At 34.9% G+C, this 16,264-nt stretch overlaps 1 protein-coding gene across 3 annotated transcripts in view; it reads left to right on the top strand.

Moving 5' to 3' along the window:
* The window catches only part of PSMD14 (proteasome 26S subunit, non-ATPase 14), a 98,413-nt gene that overhangs the window by 3,606 nt on the left and 78,543 nt on the right, over positions 1-16,264 (top strand). Inside the window, exons 1-3 of one of the 3 annotated variants that reach the window (XM_049615599.1) lie at positions 544-578; positions 2,961-3,084; positions 5,816-5,867. In XM_049615599.1, the coding sequence (XP_049471556.1) occupies positions 5,820-5,867 (48 nt within the window). In that variant the 5' untranslated portion in view covers positions 544-578; positions 2,961-3,084; positions 5,816-5,819. Of the gene's footprint in view, positions 1-543; positions 579-2,960; positions 3,085-5,815; positions 5,868-16,264 lie in introns of those variants that run through there. The other 2 variants (XM_049615598.1, XM_049615600.1) reach the window with 2 other exon arrangements.

The raw sequence follows: 16,264 nt of genomic DNA, 5'->3' as shown, positions 1-16,264 counted from the left end.
CTTCCTTCCTTCCTTCCTTCCTTCCTTCCTTCCTTCCTTCCTTCCTTATTTTTGAGAGAGAGAGAGGGATGGGCAGAGAGAGGGAGACACAATCTGAAGCAGGCTCCAGGCTCTGAGCTATCAGCACAGAAGTCCGACGCTTAACTAAGCCATCCAGGCGCCCCTGTATGGCTTTTATTTTGAAGAATTGGAAGTATTGTCTTTTATGTTATAGTTTAACACTTTAATTTTATAAACCCTTTTGCTAAAATCTGTAAAATTCAAGTCCCTCTTCTCCAGTGTAATTCATTTAGTACTGTGAAATGTACCTATTGTTTTGAAATTCAGTAAGTGGCAAAGCATGTGGGAAGAAAAATCTTTGGTGTATGAACTGTAGCCATACTAAGGAAAGTGGTGCTGAGGAGAGCTGCTAGCACTCCTTGTTTACTCACTATATGTCAAGCATTATGTTAAGTGTTGTTTATGTCCGTTGTGTTCTTTAATCCAAACAACTGTATAAGGTGGATGCTGTTCTTATTCCCATTTTGCAGATAAGGAAACAGTCTCAGGGAGGTAACTGACCCCAGGACACAGAGCTAGTAAGTATTAGAGACAAGATTTGAGTCCTGGCACTTGTAACACAGAGTCATAGCTCTTAACCCTCATATATATAAAGTATGCATAACATAAAATTTATCATTTTAATCATTTTTAGATGTATAGTGGCTTTAAGTACATTTACGTTGTGCAGCTGTCACCACCATCCATTTCTGGAACTTTTCCATTTCCCAATTGCAGTACTTTTGAAAACATTGATAGCTCATAATTTTATTGAAGAGAGGATGGCTATCATCTCTGCTCACAAAATGTTTTTTGCTTTTAGATTTATAAACACCAATAGAGTTAGTCCAATGATTTTTTTCATTCTACATTATCTGTTTACTTTTGTTCATCTTTGTGGACACTTCAGCATTTGTCCACATATGAGCTTCATCAACATCATTATACATCTCTTAGCAAAACAGGTTCTTGTTGTAAAATAGTGTGTAATGAAGTCCTTCTTGTTGAATTCCCAACCAGATGAGAAAGTTTTTCTTTTTTAGTCTTAGAAATATTGTTCACTCATTGATCCACTTAAAAAAATTTTTTTTTAATGTTTGTTTATTTTTGAGAGAGAGAGTGAACAGGGGAGGGGCAGAGACAGAGGGCAAGAGAGAATCCCAAGCTGGCTCAGCACTATCAGCACAGAGCCTGATGCGGGGCTGGAACTTAGCAACCGTGAGATCATGACCTGAGCCAAAATCATTCACAGTGTTGTGTAACTACCCCATCACTATCTAGTTCCAAAATGATTCCATCATTCTGAAGTAAAATCTCTTACCCCTTAAGCAGTTTCTCCATTTTACACCTTTCCTGCAACCTCTGGCAATCACTAATCTGCATTCCTTTTCTATGGATTCATATATTTGGGATATTTAATATAAATGAAATCATACAGTTTGTGACCTTTGTGCATGGCTTCTTTTATATAGCATAATGTTTTGAGGTTCATTCATAATATAACGTGATGGTACTACATTCCTTTTTATAGCTTAATAATATTCCATATATTCCATCATGTGAATTTGTTTATCCTTCCATCTTTTGATGGACATTTGGGTTGGTTCCATTGTTGGGCTGTTGTGAATAGTGATGCTGTAAATCTGCATGTACAAGAGTTTGTTTTGAAGACCTATTTTCAGTTCTTTTGGATATATACCTAGGAGTGGAATTGCTGGGTCATATGATCATTCTTTGTTGAACTTTTGAAGAGTTCCCAAACTGTTTCCAGCGATGATTGGTTCTTAAGTTCGAGAAGATCTTAAGATCTTAAGAAGTTCGTAAGATCGAGAAGATCTAGGGTATTGTCATTTGAAGATGTATAGCCTGAGATTTTGTTTATATCAGTGGTTCTGAACTGGGAGTGATTTTTGCCCTTCCAGCAGACATTTGGCAATGTCTGGGGACATTTTTGATTATCACGACTTGGTACGTATTAACGGTACCTAATGGGTAGAGGCCAGGGATGCTGCAAAACATCCTGTAATGCACAAGACAGCCCCCTGTAACAAGAAATTTGGTTCTAAATGTCAGTGCTGAAGAAACCCTGGCTTATAACACCAATTTTATTGTTATTGTTAGAGACTAGAGTGTTACCTGTTTTTTACATTCACCTTGTGATTCTCTAATAATTGCGAAACTTTTTTTCTCTGTCAGTTTTCTCTTGGACATTATGAGTATAATATGCAAAGTTCTGAATTCTTAGCTGTGCTCAAATGAAAGCTAAAAGACTACAAAGGTGATGTCTCTTGTCCTTTATGTGTTTTTGAAAAGTGGTAAATGCTTTGGACAGCACAATAAGAAGTGAAGGATTAAGCAATAGCAATAATGTATTTCACTATTGCATCATTTTGGATAATTCTTATTCTTCCATTTTCTTGGTGTTTTTTTTAGTCTTTTTGGTGTAGTTGGGAATAATTGACTAAGAAATGACAAATTCCTATGATAATGAAATAGCAAACTTTGAAACATAGGAAAAATAACATTACTAAGATTCCATAGTACATCATAGGTTTGTATGTAATGTGCAGTGGACCTATATAGTAATTGCACAATAGAATGTTCTATTTAAAAATATGAGTAAGTTTTCTCTGGTCTTTGAAACACCTCTAGAAAGACTAAAAGTCATAAAATGTCAATCCTTACATATAACTAAAACTGCTCAAAAAAGAAACTTAGGAACAAAATTTGGATGTGGGGTCAATCCTTTGCTCTGTAGCTCTCTGGGATGCTATTTCTTCCATATTCTTCTGAAGTTGGTGATTAAAAATCAATTTTGAGTTCTACTTCAATTTTAGGAATTTTGCTTCGTTTAAAGCTCTTGGCATATTTTCCTCCATTGTTCTCAAAGTAATCATATCTTATCTTATTTACTTTTCTAGGAGGGAGAGAGAAAAAAAGTACTTGGGAAAAGTTATACCTGTCAGTATTAGCAGGAGCTTAAGAAGAAATTTGTCAAACAACGAATTGAAGCTTAACACCACAAGAGTTGTAGTTACTGACCAGGTGAGAATTAAGAATGTATATAATTTTTGCCTACTGTTTTTAGGATATGATATATGAAAATGTATCTTTTAAAAAAAACAGAAAATGTATCCTTTTTTTTAACATACATCAAATTATAAATAAGTGATAGATGACCAGATTTAAAGCTCATGAAAGTCATTTAGATAACTAGCATTTTTGTTCTTATTTGCTTTCTATAAACTCTTTTAAAAAGTATTGTGATTTAGGGTGCCTGGGTGACTCCGACTCTAGGTTTCGTCTGGGGTCATGATCTCACAGTTCATGAGTTTGAGCCCCACGTCAGGCTCTATGCTGACCGCGCAGAGCCTGCTTGGGATTTCTCTCTGCCCCTCCCTGGCTTGCTTTCTCTCTCTATCTCAAAAGATAAGTACATAAACATTAAAATTTTTTTAAAAAGTAGTGTGATTTAGAACCTTTATCAATGTATTTCATTTCCAAATGTTAATATTTTTATTAAACCTCATTATGTTATCTAAACTGTTTTAGTTTGTTAAATATTTTTTCCTGTTTGCTGAGACATCTAATTTTGCTAAAAACACAAATTTGACCTGCCAGATTTTCTTTCCCTCTGCTCCCCACATCGCTCATGTATATTCACAGCATCTGGAGTCTGTGTAAAGTCATCAGAAACAACACAGGGGAAATAGATAAACTGAACACAGCTGGGAATCGACTTTGGCCTGGAATGTATATAATGTCTAAAGTATACTGTATGTTATTAGTTTTCTTACCATTTCTTCTTTAAGTTTATAAGCTAGAAATGATACAAAAGAATTTTTTCCTTTGGTAATATATTCTAGAGAAATGTCTTTAATATTTTAAAATATTCAGGTTCCCCCCATCCCCCGTTTATAGACTTTAAAAAGTGCCATGTATTGAATGCTATATTTGAGTTGAGGAATTTTAATGAGAATTTGATGGAGATTTTGTTTGTAAATGTTGCTATTAGGAGGATGTGTTAACGTTGTAAAGCAGAAATTTTATCTGGACTATCAAGTTTTCTTGTGTGCCTTTCTTTTTTTAAAGTGAATTTATCCATTGTGAATCTCACAGACTTGTTGATATAAAGTTGTTTATAAATTGTTTATATAAAATTCAAAAACAACTAGTTTATGCCATTAGAAGTTGGAATTCTATCTTTGCGTGGTGGTAGGGACTGGAAAAAGGGGCATGACAGGTGTTTTTAGGTGCTGATAATGTTGTTTCTTTATCTAGGTGGTGATTATGGGAGAGTATTCACTTTGTGAAGATTCCATGCCTATATCATTTGTGCAAGTTTCCTATATGTGGACTTGAGTAAAGTTTAGAGTATTAACATTGTTAAATATAGAAGTTAATTGTTAGCAAGATTCAGCAAAAATGATTAGGCTGTAATGATCTTGAGTATATTATTAAGTTTTAGTTTGTATAGCAGTTCTAACTAGTAAAATAACATGAACAGATGACTAATTTGTTAGCATTTAATATAGAATATAAATTGTAATACCATTTTCTAAAGCATACATTTATTTTTTTTAATTAAAAAAAAATTTTTTTTTAACGTTTATTTATTTTTGAGACAGAGAGAGACAGAGCGTGAACAGGGGAGGGGCAGAGAGAGAGGGAGACAGAATTTGAAGCAGGCTCCAGGCTCCAAGTCATCAGCCCAGAGCCCAACGCGGGGCTCGAACTTCTGGACCGCGAGATCGTGACCTGAGTTGAAGTCGGACGCTTAACCGACTGAGCCACCCAGGCGCCCCACTAAAGCATATATTTAGAAAGAAAAGGAAATTTTAAGGCACTAGCGATTTTCAAGTAGAAGAAGTGCTTCATTGCCATGTTTAACATTTAACAACATTTAGCTGTACTGGTATTAATTTTTTATAATTTGGTTACTCTTTTTTTTCATTTGAGGCCATATTGGTACTCTTTCTATTTCTTTGATTTCTTCTGAGTTTTTCAAGCTTATAAGAATGTCTTCTATAGTTATTCTAGATTGATAAAATTAATCTTTGTATTGATTAACTCTAAAATTATAATTGAGACAGCAGTTGAATTTCCTCAGTGAAAAAGGTATATGTCTACACAACATCTGAAATAATGCAAAATGTCTGCGTAGGTTCTAGAACACTATCTTCATGCATTTAATGTTTACTTTATAATATTTCTTTTAGTATAATGAGTTCATTTTAAAAAAGGCTTTGATGCTAATTCAGAGATCCATAATCTGCTCACAATGTCTTTCACATGTAGTTTTGATGATAACTGACAAGCTGTAAGTTAATTAGCACAGAACTTACTAATGAGGATGTTAAAATTTAATTTAAAAGTGAGGATTTTTATTTGTATACTCTGGACAAATTGAAGGAAATTCAATCATACATATGATAAGCATTTCAGGCACTTTTTCCTCATTCGGGTACTTTATTAGATAACAATGAGAAAATATAATTAACTTAATGATAGCAAAGTTTTGAAAGTATGCTAAGATTGCTTGTCTTTAAAATCGGGGATAACCCAAAACCAAAGCAGTAAAGTAAGGTCTGTTAATTAGCATGGAAGACAGCTTCTTGAATTAATATGTGGTGTTAATTAACAGGAAGTCTGATGTTGTGTTGTAATTACCACCAATATTTTTGACATACTGAGTGACTGAAGGTGAATTATATAGATAGCAATTGAGTAAACACTTTTGTGCTTAGGAACGTTTTCCTTTGTTTCTGTTTCCTAGAAATATGGACAGACTTCTTAGACTTGGAGGAGGTATGCCTGGACTGGGCCAGGTTAGTATATATAGACCGTTAGTATTTTTTGTGTGTGTAAACTGCATGTCTTTCTCTAGTTACCCAAAGAGAAAGAAATCACTCCCAAGAAATTGTCTCACAGATAACCTTATGGTAAGAAGCTTACCTTATTGCTGGTTGTTGTATTGCAACAGTAAATAACATGTGGAGAACATTTTCTATTATCTTAATTATTTTCTCCTAGGAATAAGAATTTTCTACTTTTTAATTTAAAATTTGAGTGTATGTGAGGTTATCAATCTTGCCTTTTAGTAAAAAAAAAAAAAAAAAAAAAAGGACTCAAAATATCTTATTTCTGGGTTTACAATGTAGAAGTAACACATGAAAAAGTAAACATGGCATCCTCTTGGCAACATTGAGAAAACTGACCCATAGAATGTATGTACAATTTTAAAACTTATGGATTCCTTATAGTAGTTATGATACATGGGTGAATTAATATGTAATATCTCTTTTGTTTTTTAAATTTGGTATATACGGTTTCTTACATTCCTATTAAAACTAAATTTGTTTTCACTTTTAATACTATATTTACCTTCATGCTGTTGGGCAAACAGTCTGTAGATAGATTTTTTTTTTTTTTTTGGTCTCAAAGTATTTATTCTGCTTTTAGCTGAAGAAGAAACTTTTGCCATTTTTTGAGTTCTGCACTGATTATCTTTCCAGTCCTCCATTCACAAAAGTGATAACTATGTGTTGTTCTTTTCCTGAGAGTTTTATGTAATATGTTGTTTAGTGACCAAATTTTGGGAATTTTTTTTTCCTAAAGTTTATTTATTTTCTTAGTAATCTCTACACCCAGTGTGGGGCTTGAACCCACAACCCTGAGATCAAGACTTGCATGCTCTTCTGACTGAGCCAGCCAGGCACCCCGGGAATATATTTTTTTAATTATTTTTATTTATTATTATTATTATTATTATTATTATTATTTTTTGCCTTCTGTTGGGGCTGGTTTGTAGACCTGAGAATATTTTTATAACCTATCTTATAACCCTTTTTTTTAGTTACCAGCTTTCCCTCATTTCTGTATCACTGGCAGTGAGTTTGTCTTCCTTCATTTAAAGTAGTCTGTATTTGGTGAAAGAAAGTTTTGTTTGGGATTTCATGGTGTTTTCAGTGTGGAGGCACTTTTACCCAAATTCCTTGAGTAGATCTATTATGGCTTCTACTAAACTTTCTCCTGTTAGAAAACTGGAATCATTTTGTGATTCTGTATTGCATCCTTGTGTAGACATCAGCTGTTTTTACTTTTATTAGTGTTGAATATTTCTCAGGTTCATTTACTGTCAGCATGTTTCTTTATGATTCTTCATTTTTGTAAGAGCTGTGTAATCCATTCTAAGAGGACTGAGCCTCTCTGAATTTGACCCTTCCAAAACTGTGTCCATACTTTTATAAGCATTCTAGATAACTTCTAGAATTCCCTAATGTATTCTGAAATGAGCAATAACAACATTAAGGCATATGAAAGTGTCAGAAGTGAGCTGAGGTAGTATGTAGGTACTGCAGTTTTACCTGCAAAATGTAGGCAATGGTAATTGCCTTAGTAGAATTCTTTTTCTTTTTTTGCCTTAGTAGAAGTTGCAGCAAATTTAAATACCAAAGTAATTTTTCTTAAGCATTAGATGCAATAAATTATATATCCATGCTGGAAATCCAAATCCATGCTGGGGAAATTTCTGGACGTGAAATAAGGTTTTATTGACCACAGATTGAGCTATATTGTATCTCAGTGACCACTGCAAACCTTTGCAGTAAGTGAAAAGCTTAAGTTTGGTTCAATAACTTCTCCTTGGTTTCTGATACTTAATTGCCTCATGTGTCCTCTGTATTCTTTTTTGAACTTAAAAATATGTTGTTTGAGAATCTGTTATTTCATGTATGTGTTTCATCTTCCCAGTTAGATGACAAACTCTTAAGGGAGAATTTGTGGAGTGCTAATTTCTGTGATATCTCCTTTATCTAATACTAGTGTGCAATGATTTTTTTTCCTAACATTTTATTTTACTCTTGTTCTAGACTTATTTGACAAATACTTAAGTGTTACTTTTGCAACAAGTGTTATAATAACAAATAATGTTATCATAACAAATACGTGTTACTTTTCAATAAACAGGAATAAAACGTTGTGTATTGTTTATTTTTAATAAAGACAAAGATATTTGGATTGGTAATAACTACTCTTTCCATTCAGTAATGGATAGTAGCCAATAAAATTAAAAAAGGAGACATAAGCTGCTTTATCCCTCCAAAAATAAATGGGCAATGTTACTTTCTTACCATTTAACAGAAAAGTCATAATGTTGTTATAAATAGGGGCAGAATACTTGCTGGTAAGTTTGCAGATGGCCCTTTTAAAACATGAGACTACGAACAGAACAGAGTTCTTCATCTTAACAACTCTTAACTGTCTCTGAAATTAAGTGATTTTCTTTTCTCCGTGGCTAATCTTTCCACTTATTCTCTGATCCCATCCTCTCTTGAAACTTTGCTCTTTTCAATTGACCCCTTTCTCTGCCTACAAAAATGTTTGTCTTCTGTATCCAGAAACAACAAAACTTCACTGCATTCTGCCATTAAGCCTTTTCTTACATTTATTTCTAAAATTTCTAAAGCAACAGCTTATACTCAAAGATTCTACTTCCTTACCTTTATCGACTCTTGTGAGGTTATATACTGGCCTCTTCCATTACTATTTTAGAATTGCTCAAATTGCCAAATCTATTGGCCTACTTTAGTTCCCTTTTCACTGGGCTTCATTATTTTAAAACTGTTCACAATGTCTTTATTAAAACTTTACCTTGGTACTTTTTCCTAGTTCTTCATTATTGTGTCCATACCTACAAAACAACTAGAAGCTTTATTTTTTTTTAAATATTAATTTAAAAAAACTTTTTTTTTAAATGTTTATTCTTGAGACAGAGACAGAGCGTGAACAGGGGAGGGGCAGAGAGAGAGGGAGACACAGAATCTGTAACAGGCTCCAGGCTCTGGGCTGTCAGCACAGAGCCCAATGCGGGGCTCGAACCCACGAACTGTGAGATCATGACCTGAGCCGGAGTCAGACGCTTAACCGACTGAGCCACCCAGGCGCCCCTAAATATTACATTTTTAAATGTTAATACTTGAACAGTGATAGGCTAACATCATTAAATCTATCCACAGTCTCCTATATAAACCTATCAGTAATTTGAAGTAGAAACAAGCAGATGTTTTATTAGAACTATTAAAATTTGTAAACTAGTGGCTTTAAATTTCAAATGTATTTTTTTTTTTTTAATTTTTTTTTTTCAACGTTTTTTATTTATTTTTGGGACAGAGAGAGACAGAGCATGAACGGGGGAGGGGCAGAGAGAGAGGGAGACACAGAATCGGAAACAGGCTCCAGGCTCCGAGCCATCAGCCCAGAGCCTGACGCGGGGCTCGAACTCAGCCCAGAGCCTGACGCGGGGCTCGAACTCACGGACCGCGAGATCGTGACCTGGCCGAAGTCGGACGCTCAACCGACTGCGCCACCCAGGCGCCCCTCAAATGTATTTTTTTTTTTTTTTATTTGCTAACGTGCTTACAAACATGAAATTACTGTAAGACGTGAGATGATTTATTAAATGCATGTACTGTTGTAAATTTGGCATTTGGCTACTTGATTGTCTTTATAACTATCCCAACTTAGGTCTTGACTACTAACCTTTCTGCAAGCTGTGAGGACAAAACTCAAGAGATAGGTACAGCTAAAGCATAATCTCCAGTCTCTTAAAGTTTTAGTTTAAGTCTTTGGGTCTATTTTAGCTTTAGAAACAGGGCAGTCTTTTCAGATTTTAATCTTCTCAAGCTTAAAAGTAAATGACTTCTTTTTTTTCTTTTATTATTTATTTATTTTGGGGGGAGAGAGAGAGAGAGAGAGAGAGAAAGAGAAAGAATCCCAAGCAGGCTCCGCACCATCAGTGCAGAGCCTGATGTGGGGCTTGAACACTCAAACCATGAGATCATGACCTGAGCCAAAATGAAGAGTGGGATGCTTAACCAGCTGAGCCACCCAGGCACCCCAAAAGTAAATGAATTCTTAAGTAAAATGTCGGTAGCATCTGTTGGCTTGTCTTGTATTTGAAATTGTTAGGCCAGTATATTGATTTTCTAAGAACATTGTTACTTAACCTAGGTATCTTACATTTTAGTAGACGCATAGCAATTATGTTTAAGTGCTTGGCACATATTAACTACTTTGAGTGGATACTGGTGCTCATTAAAAACAGTATGATTTGAAAGTAGAGTGGATGTGGGGTTTCTAACTTTTTACACAGTAAAGGTAAATAAGACTGAATTGAGAAGATGATGTTTGAGCTAAACTTTGGAATGAGTATATGGCAACACATATTCAAAATGTTGGAGAATAAGTGATGTAAGGGAAAACAATGAGGAAAGAATCTGGTAAATGAATTTGGAGTAGATTGTGAAAGGGTTGAATGCCATTCCTGTTGATTCTTACTTTTTCTCCCCATAGGCATTATAGTTTATAAACTTTTTTTTTTTTTGTAGCAGAGTTACGAGGTAATTCAATCTGTATTCTTGAAAAGTAATTCTAGTGGTAGTTTGCAGAATAGATAGAAAGGAAGAGATTGAAGTCAGAGTCCTCAATTATATGAAATACTTCTGACTTTCAACCTTTCAGGCACATAGTAGGATTTTACTTTTCCATCATTTTTTAAGTTAGCCTGAACATGATTTTGCTTTGACCAATGGAATGTGAGTTGGAAATTAATAGGTCACTTTTATGTGGAAGCTTTAAGTATGATTTGCCTGTCCTGGTAATCAAGGAAGCATGGAGATCTTTGTTAGCTGGGTCCCTGAGAGGGAATGAAAAACCTGCAAGTCAGAAATCCTGGACTTTTGTGTGAAATGTCCTAATTATTTTGGTCTCTGGTTTTTGTTTTAAGAAACATGATGTAGGCCAAACTAAGCACATATGCAGACCTGTGTTGCCTATAAGTAAGTTATCAGTCGGTATCTTTTCTGATACAGGCCCTTAGTGATTTCCAGATGCAAAAATAATGGACAATACTCTAGATGAATGATCAGAGGAGGCTTTCTGAAAGTGGTGAGATGTAAGCTGAATTTTGAAGGAGTATTTCAGGTAGCGTGATTTAAACAAAATAAGTTCCTGAATTGGATGTGTTCTAGTGTATTTGTTATAACTCTCAAATCCATGCAGTGTATGGCTTTTGTATACATAACTAATAACGAGTTTTCTGTTTCCATGGGTCTTTGAGTAGAAATGTTTGTTCAGTTGTTTGTCTTTTGAATTTTGGTCTAATGTTTTATAGAAAGGATTAACATAGTAATGGGAAAAAATACTTGGAATAAATGAAGAAATAATACCATTTTCATAGATAAGGAGTTTTAATATCAGATGCCAGTTTTCCAATTTAATCATAAATCCAGTGCAGTTCCAGTAAAAATATCAACCAGCATTTTCATGGAATTAGAAAACTGATTCTAAAATTCATATAGGTGGGGTACCTGGGTGGTTCAGCTGGTTAAGCGTCCGGCTTCTGTTCAGGTCATGATCTCGTGGTTCATGGGTTCGAGCTCTGCATTGGGCCCTCTGCTGTCAGCACAGAGCCTGCTTTGGATCCTCTGTCTCCCCTCTGTTTCCCCCTCCCCACCCCCCAAGGGTGCTCTTTATCTCTCTCAAAAATAAACGTTTTAAAAAGTATGAAATTCATATAGGAAAAAAATAATCCAAAAATAGCAAAGAAATTGTTAGAAAGGAAAAGGAAACTTGCTCTACCAAAAATCAAAATATATTTTAATATTATATGCCTCAAGTAGTATAATATTGGTATGTAGATAGATCAGTGCAATCAATTAAGAAGTCCAGAAGTAGAATTATGCATATATGGGAACTTGATTTGTGATAGAAATTGTACTAAAAATTAGGAAGGAGAGGCCTGTTCATTAAATGATGCTGGAACAAGTGGCTTTCTGTATTGGGGGAAAACTAATAGTAGATTCCTACTTTATTCTATACACAAAAATGTATGGCACATGGATTGAAGACATGACTATGAAAATCAAACTTTATAAGTTTGGAAGACACACCAATTAGGATGGCTGTTATCCCAAAACAAAAAAAAACACAACAACAACAACAAAAAACACAACTAGAAAATCACAATTGTTGATTGGGATGTAGATAATTTGGAACCCTGTGCATTACTGGTAGGAATATAAAATTATGTTACCTCTGTGGAAAACAGTATGGTGGTTCCTCAAAAAATTAAATGTAGCATTACCATATGACACAGTAATTCTATTTCTGCGTATATATCCCAAAGAATTGAAAGCTGGGACTCAAAGATTTTTGTACACCTATGGTCATGGGATTATTCACAGTGGCCAAAAGGTGGAAACGACTTGTATCTTACTGATAGATGAGTAGATAAACAAAATGTGATATGTACATGCTATGGAATATTATTCAGCCTTAAAAAGGAAGGAAGAATCTGACATACCAAATTCAACATGGATAAACCTTGAAGACATGACGCTAGGTGAAATAAGCCAGTCACAAAAGGACAAATATTGAGTGATTCTGCTTATATGAAGTACTAGTCAAATTCATTGAGACAGAAGGTAGAGTGGTTGTTGTAAGGGGTTGGGAGACCTAGTGATGTGGTTGTTAGTGTTTAATGGGTACAGGGTTTCAATTTGGGAAGATGAAAAAATTCTGGAAATGGATAGTGGTGTTGGTGGCACAATAATGTGAATGTACTTAAAGCCATAGAACTGTATACTTAAAAATGTTTAAATGATAAATTTTGTGCTGTGTGTTTTTTACCACAATAAAATTTTCAATATTTTTATAATGAGATTAATACCTACCGTAGATGTTTCTTAAAAGGATTAAATAAACTAACGTGTCAGTCACACAGTAGACAGACCCCATAAAATTTTTTAGAAGAAAATTTTGCCTTTATGACCTCCGAATAGGAAAGCAAAACTCATAAGGTTGCTAATTTGACTGCTTCAGTACATTACTATCTCTTGTCCCAACAAAGACTGTAGAAACAAACTTAAAAGACAAGGGATAGAGAAGATGTTTGTAACACATTTGTCTGCAACACATTTAGCAGAACCATAAATCAGTAAGACAATAAAAGACAACCTCAGAAGAAAGAACATGTAATGGCAATTTGTAGAACAAGAACTGCCAGCAAGTAGGAAAAGATACTCAGCTTCACTGTACATCACAGAAACGAAAATTAGAACAAGTATTAGAGTTTTTTAAAAACAAAAGTCTGGGGGCCCCTGGGTGGCTTGGTCGGTTGGGCGTCCGACTTCGGCTCAGGTCATGATCTCACGGTCTGTGAGTTCAAGCCCCGCGTTGGGCTCTGTGCTGACAGCTCAGAGCCTGGAGCCTGCTTCCGATTCTGTGTCTCCCTCTCTCTCTGCTCTTCCCAGTTCATGCTCTGTCTCTCTCTGTCTCAAAAATAAATAAACGTTAAAAAAATTTAAAAAACAAAAAAAACACAAAAGTCTGTTAAGTGTTAAGATTTTGGAAAGCAAAGATTTTCACATAAGTTTTTTCCCTTTGGTTAGGTGTGGGTGTGCAGTATGGGTGTGAGAATTGGTTAAGGATTGTATATCAGTGTTTTAGAACATTACGTGGCAAATAGAGAACCATAAATATACGTTGAATGAACACACTGTGTATGGAGTGTAAATGCTTGAAGTCACTTTGGAAATTAATTTGACGGGTAAGTAGTAAAATTGAAAATGCCCTGACTTCTGTGACTCAGCAATTCCATTTATTCACTTTAGAGAAATTCTCACACACATGTGTCAGGACACATGTTTAAGGATATTTATTATGACATTGTTTAGATTATTGAAAAACTGCAAACACCTAAATTTCTGTCTGTGGGAAAATGTGTTACTGGAATATAATGGAATGGAATTATTATACTCCAGTTAAAATGGACTAGATTCTTAGACTTATAAACATATTAAGGGAAAAAGTCAGGTTGTAGAGACATATACAATATGAAAGCATTAATGTTAATTTAAAACACAATACTTTTTTAAAGGGTACGTAACTTAAGTAAAAGTATAACAAATTCTACAGCAACACTATCGAGTAGAGCTTTCTGCAATGATGGAAATATTCTATATGGACTCTAGTACAATAGCCACTAGCTGTATTTGGCTGTTAAGCACTTGAAATGTGAGTAGAACAACTGAAGAACTGAATTTTAAATTTTACTTAATTTTAATTTCAATTAATTTAAATTTAGTAGCCTCGTGTAGCTGTTCAGTCCATGAAGTATGCCCAGTGTGATCTGAATTTTTAATTTTAATTAAATGTATTGTTACATGTAGCTAGCAACTACCTTAGGCCTAGATAAACCAACACAAATTCATGAGAAGGGAGGGAGGTAAAAGGAACTTTTATTTCATATAAACTGTTTTTTATTTTTACTTTTTTTTTTTTAATTTTTAAAGTTATTTGTTTGTTTTGAGAGAGAGAGCACAAGTGAAAGTGGGGGAGAGCCAGAGAGAGGGAGAGAATCCCAAGCTCTGACAGTGCAGAAGAGCCCGATGTGGGGCTCAGTCTCACAAACTGTGAGATCAGTCATGACCTGAGCAGAAACCAAAAGTCAGAAACTTAACCGACTGAGCCACCCAGGTGCCTCTGTTCTCTCTTCTTAATAGACAAATGAACAAACAAAAAATAAGCAAAAGAATGAGTCAGTGAGTACCATTAAATGACGTTAAATAACATTTTCTTGTACTTTTTTAAATGCTGATTTATTTTTGAGAGAGAGAGGGAGACACAGAATCCAAAGCAGGCACCAGGCTCCGAGCTGTCAGCACAGAGCCTGACTCAAGGCTCGGACCCACAAACTGTGAGATCATGACCTGAGCCAAAGTCGGACGCTTAACTGACTGAGCCACCCAGGCACCCCTCCTTTAGTACTTTTTAAAAAAGTCACCAAGTAAAACAAAACCAGAAATGCATCTTAATTTATTTTTCAGTACTTCTTTTTCATGCCTTGCTTAGGCATTCCATATAAATCTAGAGAGGTTGCCAGAGGCTAGACTATGTAGGGCCTTGTAGAAGATGCTTTTCCAACTGAGTTGGGAAATCATTAGAGATTTTTCAGCAAAGGAGTTAATGCTTGAAACATTTTTTAAAAACCTGGGTACTCTGGAGAGGAGAGGTAAGATGGCAAGAATGGAAGCAGAGACAAAAAGGCTACTACAGCACTATTTTAAGATAAATTACAGATTTTCATAGAAGGCTTTTTTTTATATGTTCCTTGAGCTCTTTAGCTTGTTTTGACAACTTTTTATATACTGATGGATGCTTCTGGTTACCTTTTTTTTTTTTCTTTGATTCTTTGAGTATTCTATCCTTAGGTGATCCTCTGAACATTTACAAAGAGCCCTTCTAAACATTCGTAGATTAATTTGGCCATTTTTCTGCCTATTAAGAAGTAGGGAAGGGTCAAGAAATTGTATTTGTTTTCTTTGCTTAACTACAAATAAATAGTGATTTTGCTTTAGAAACAAAGCAAAAATATAATATGCCTTTATTTTTTTTCATTTGCTGTGCTTGCCAGGTAATCTATTATTTTTAAAGTATAGTTCCTAATTATTCATGTACTTGAGCTGGTGTTTCTACTGTAGAAAATTAGGAAAGGTCAGGTCAATAGCAAGCTAATTAGAGCATACTCTTTCTAGTTGTCATTGTATTGTAATTCTGCTGAATAGATATTAAGCCCCATGAAAAATGTGGTGCACTTGAGAGGTCTCAAATCTACTCTTGAGATTCTCAAGTAAAAGGAAAACAAATTCCTGGTGGGTGCATTGTGGTTACTCTCTGTCATCTTGTTTGAACTTTCTAGTGAGTGGTCTTTCAAGGGGAAGGATCTTTGACACTTGTGAATGTTAAACTTCTAATTTGATGTGAAATTACCATAAATGGTTTTGTTTGAGTTCTTTAAGGGGAGCAGTTATTTTCTTCTTTCTTTTTTTTTTTAATTAAAATTTGTTTTCCATTTTTTTAAGTTTACTTATTTATTTTGAGAGAGATAGGAGACAGTGCGAGCGGGGAGGGGCAGAGAGAGAGAATCCCAGGCAGGCTTCACACTGTCAGCACAGAGCCCGATGTGGGGCTTGAACCCCACAACCATGAGATGATGACCTTAGCCGAAATCAAGAGTTGGATGCTCAAACCGACTGAGCCACCCAGGTGGCCTGGGGAGCAGTTATTTTCAATTACAGTGAGATTGCCTTCCAAACTTACATTCTGATGAAATAGAGCATCAAAATTATGAGGAAAAATGAAACATTAAAATTTTAAATTTGAA

The sequence above is a fragment of the Panthera uncia genome (genome assembly GCF_023721935.1).
Source record: "Panthera uncia isolate 11264 chromosome C1 unlocalized genomic scaffold, Puncia_PCG_1.0 HiC_scaffold_3, whole genome shotgun sequence".
In the NCBI taxonomy this organism is placed as follows: Eukaryota; Metazoa; Chordata; class Mammalia; order Carnivora; family Felidae; genus Panthera; species Panthera uncia.
Note: the sequence above shows the minus strand (reverse complement) of the source record. Positions and strands in the feature narration are given on the sequence as shown.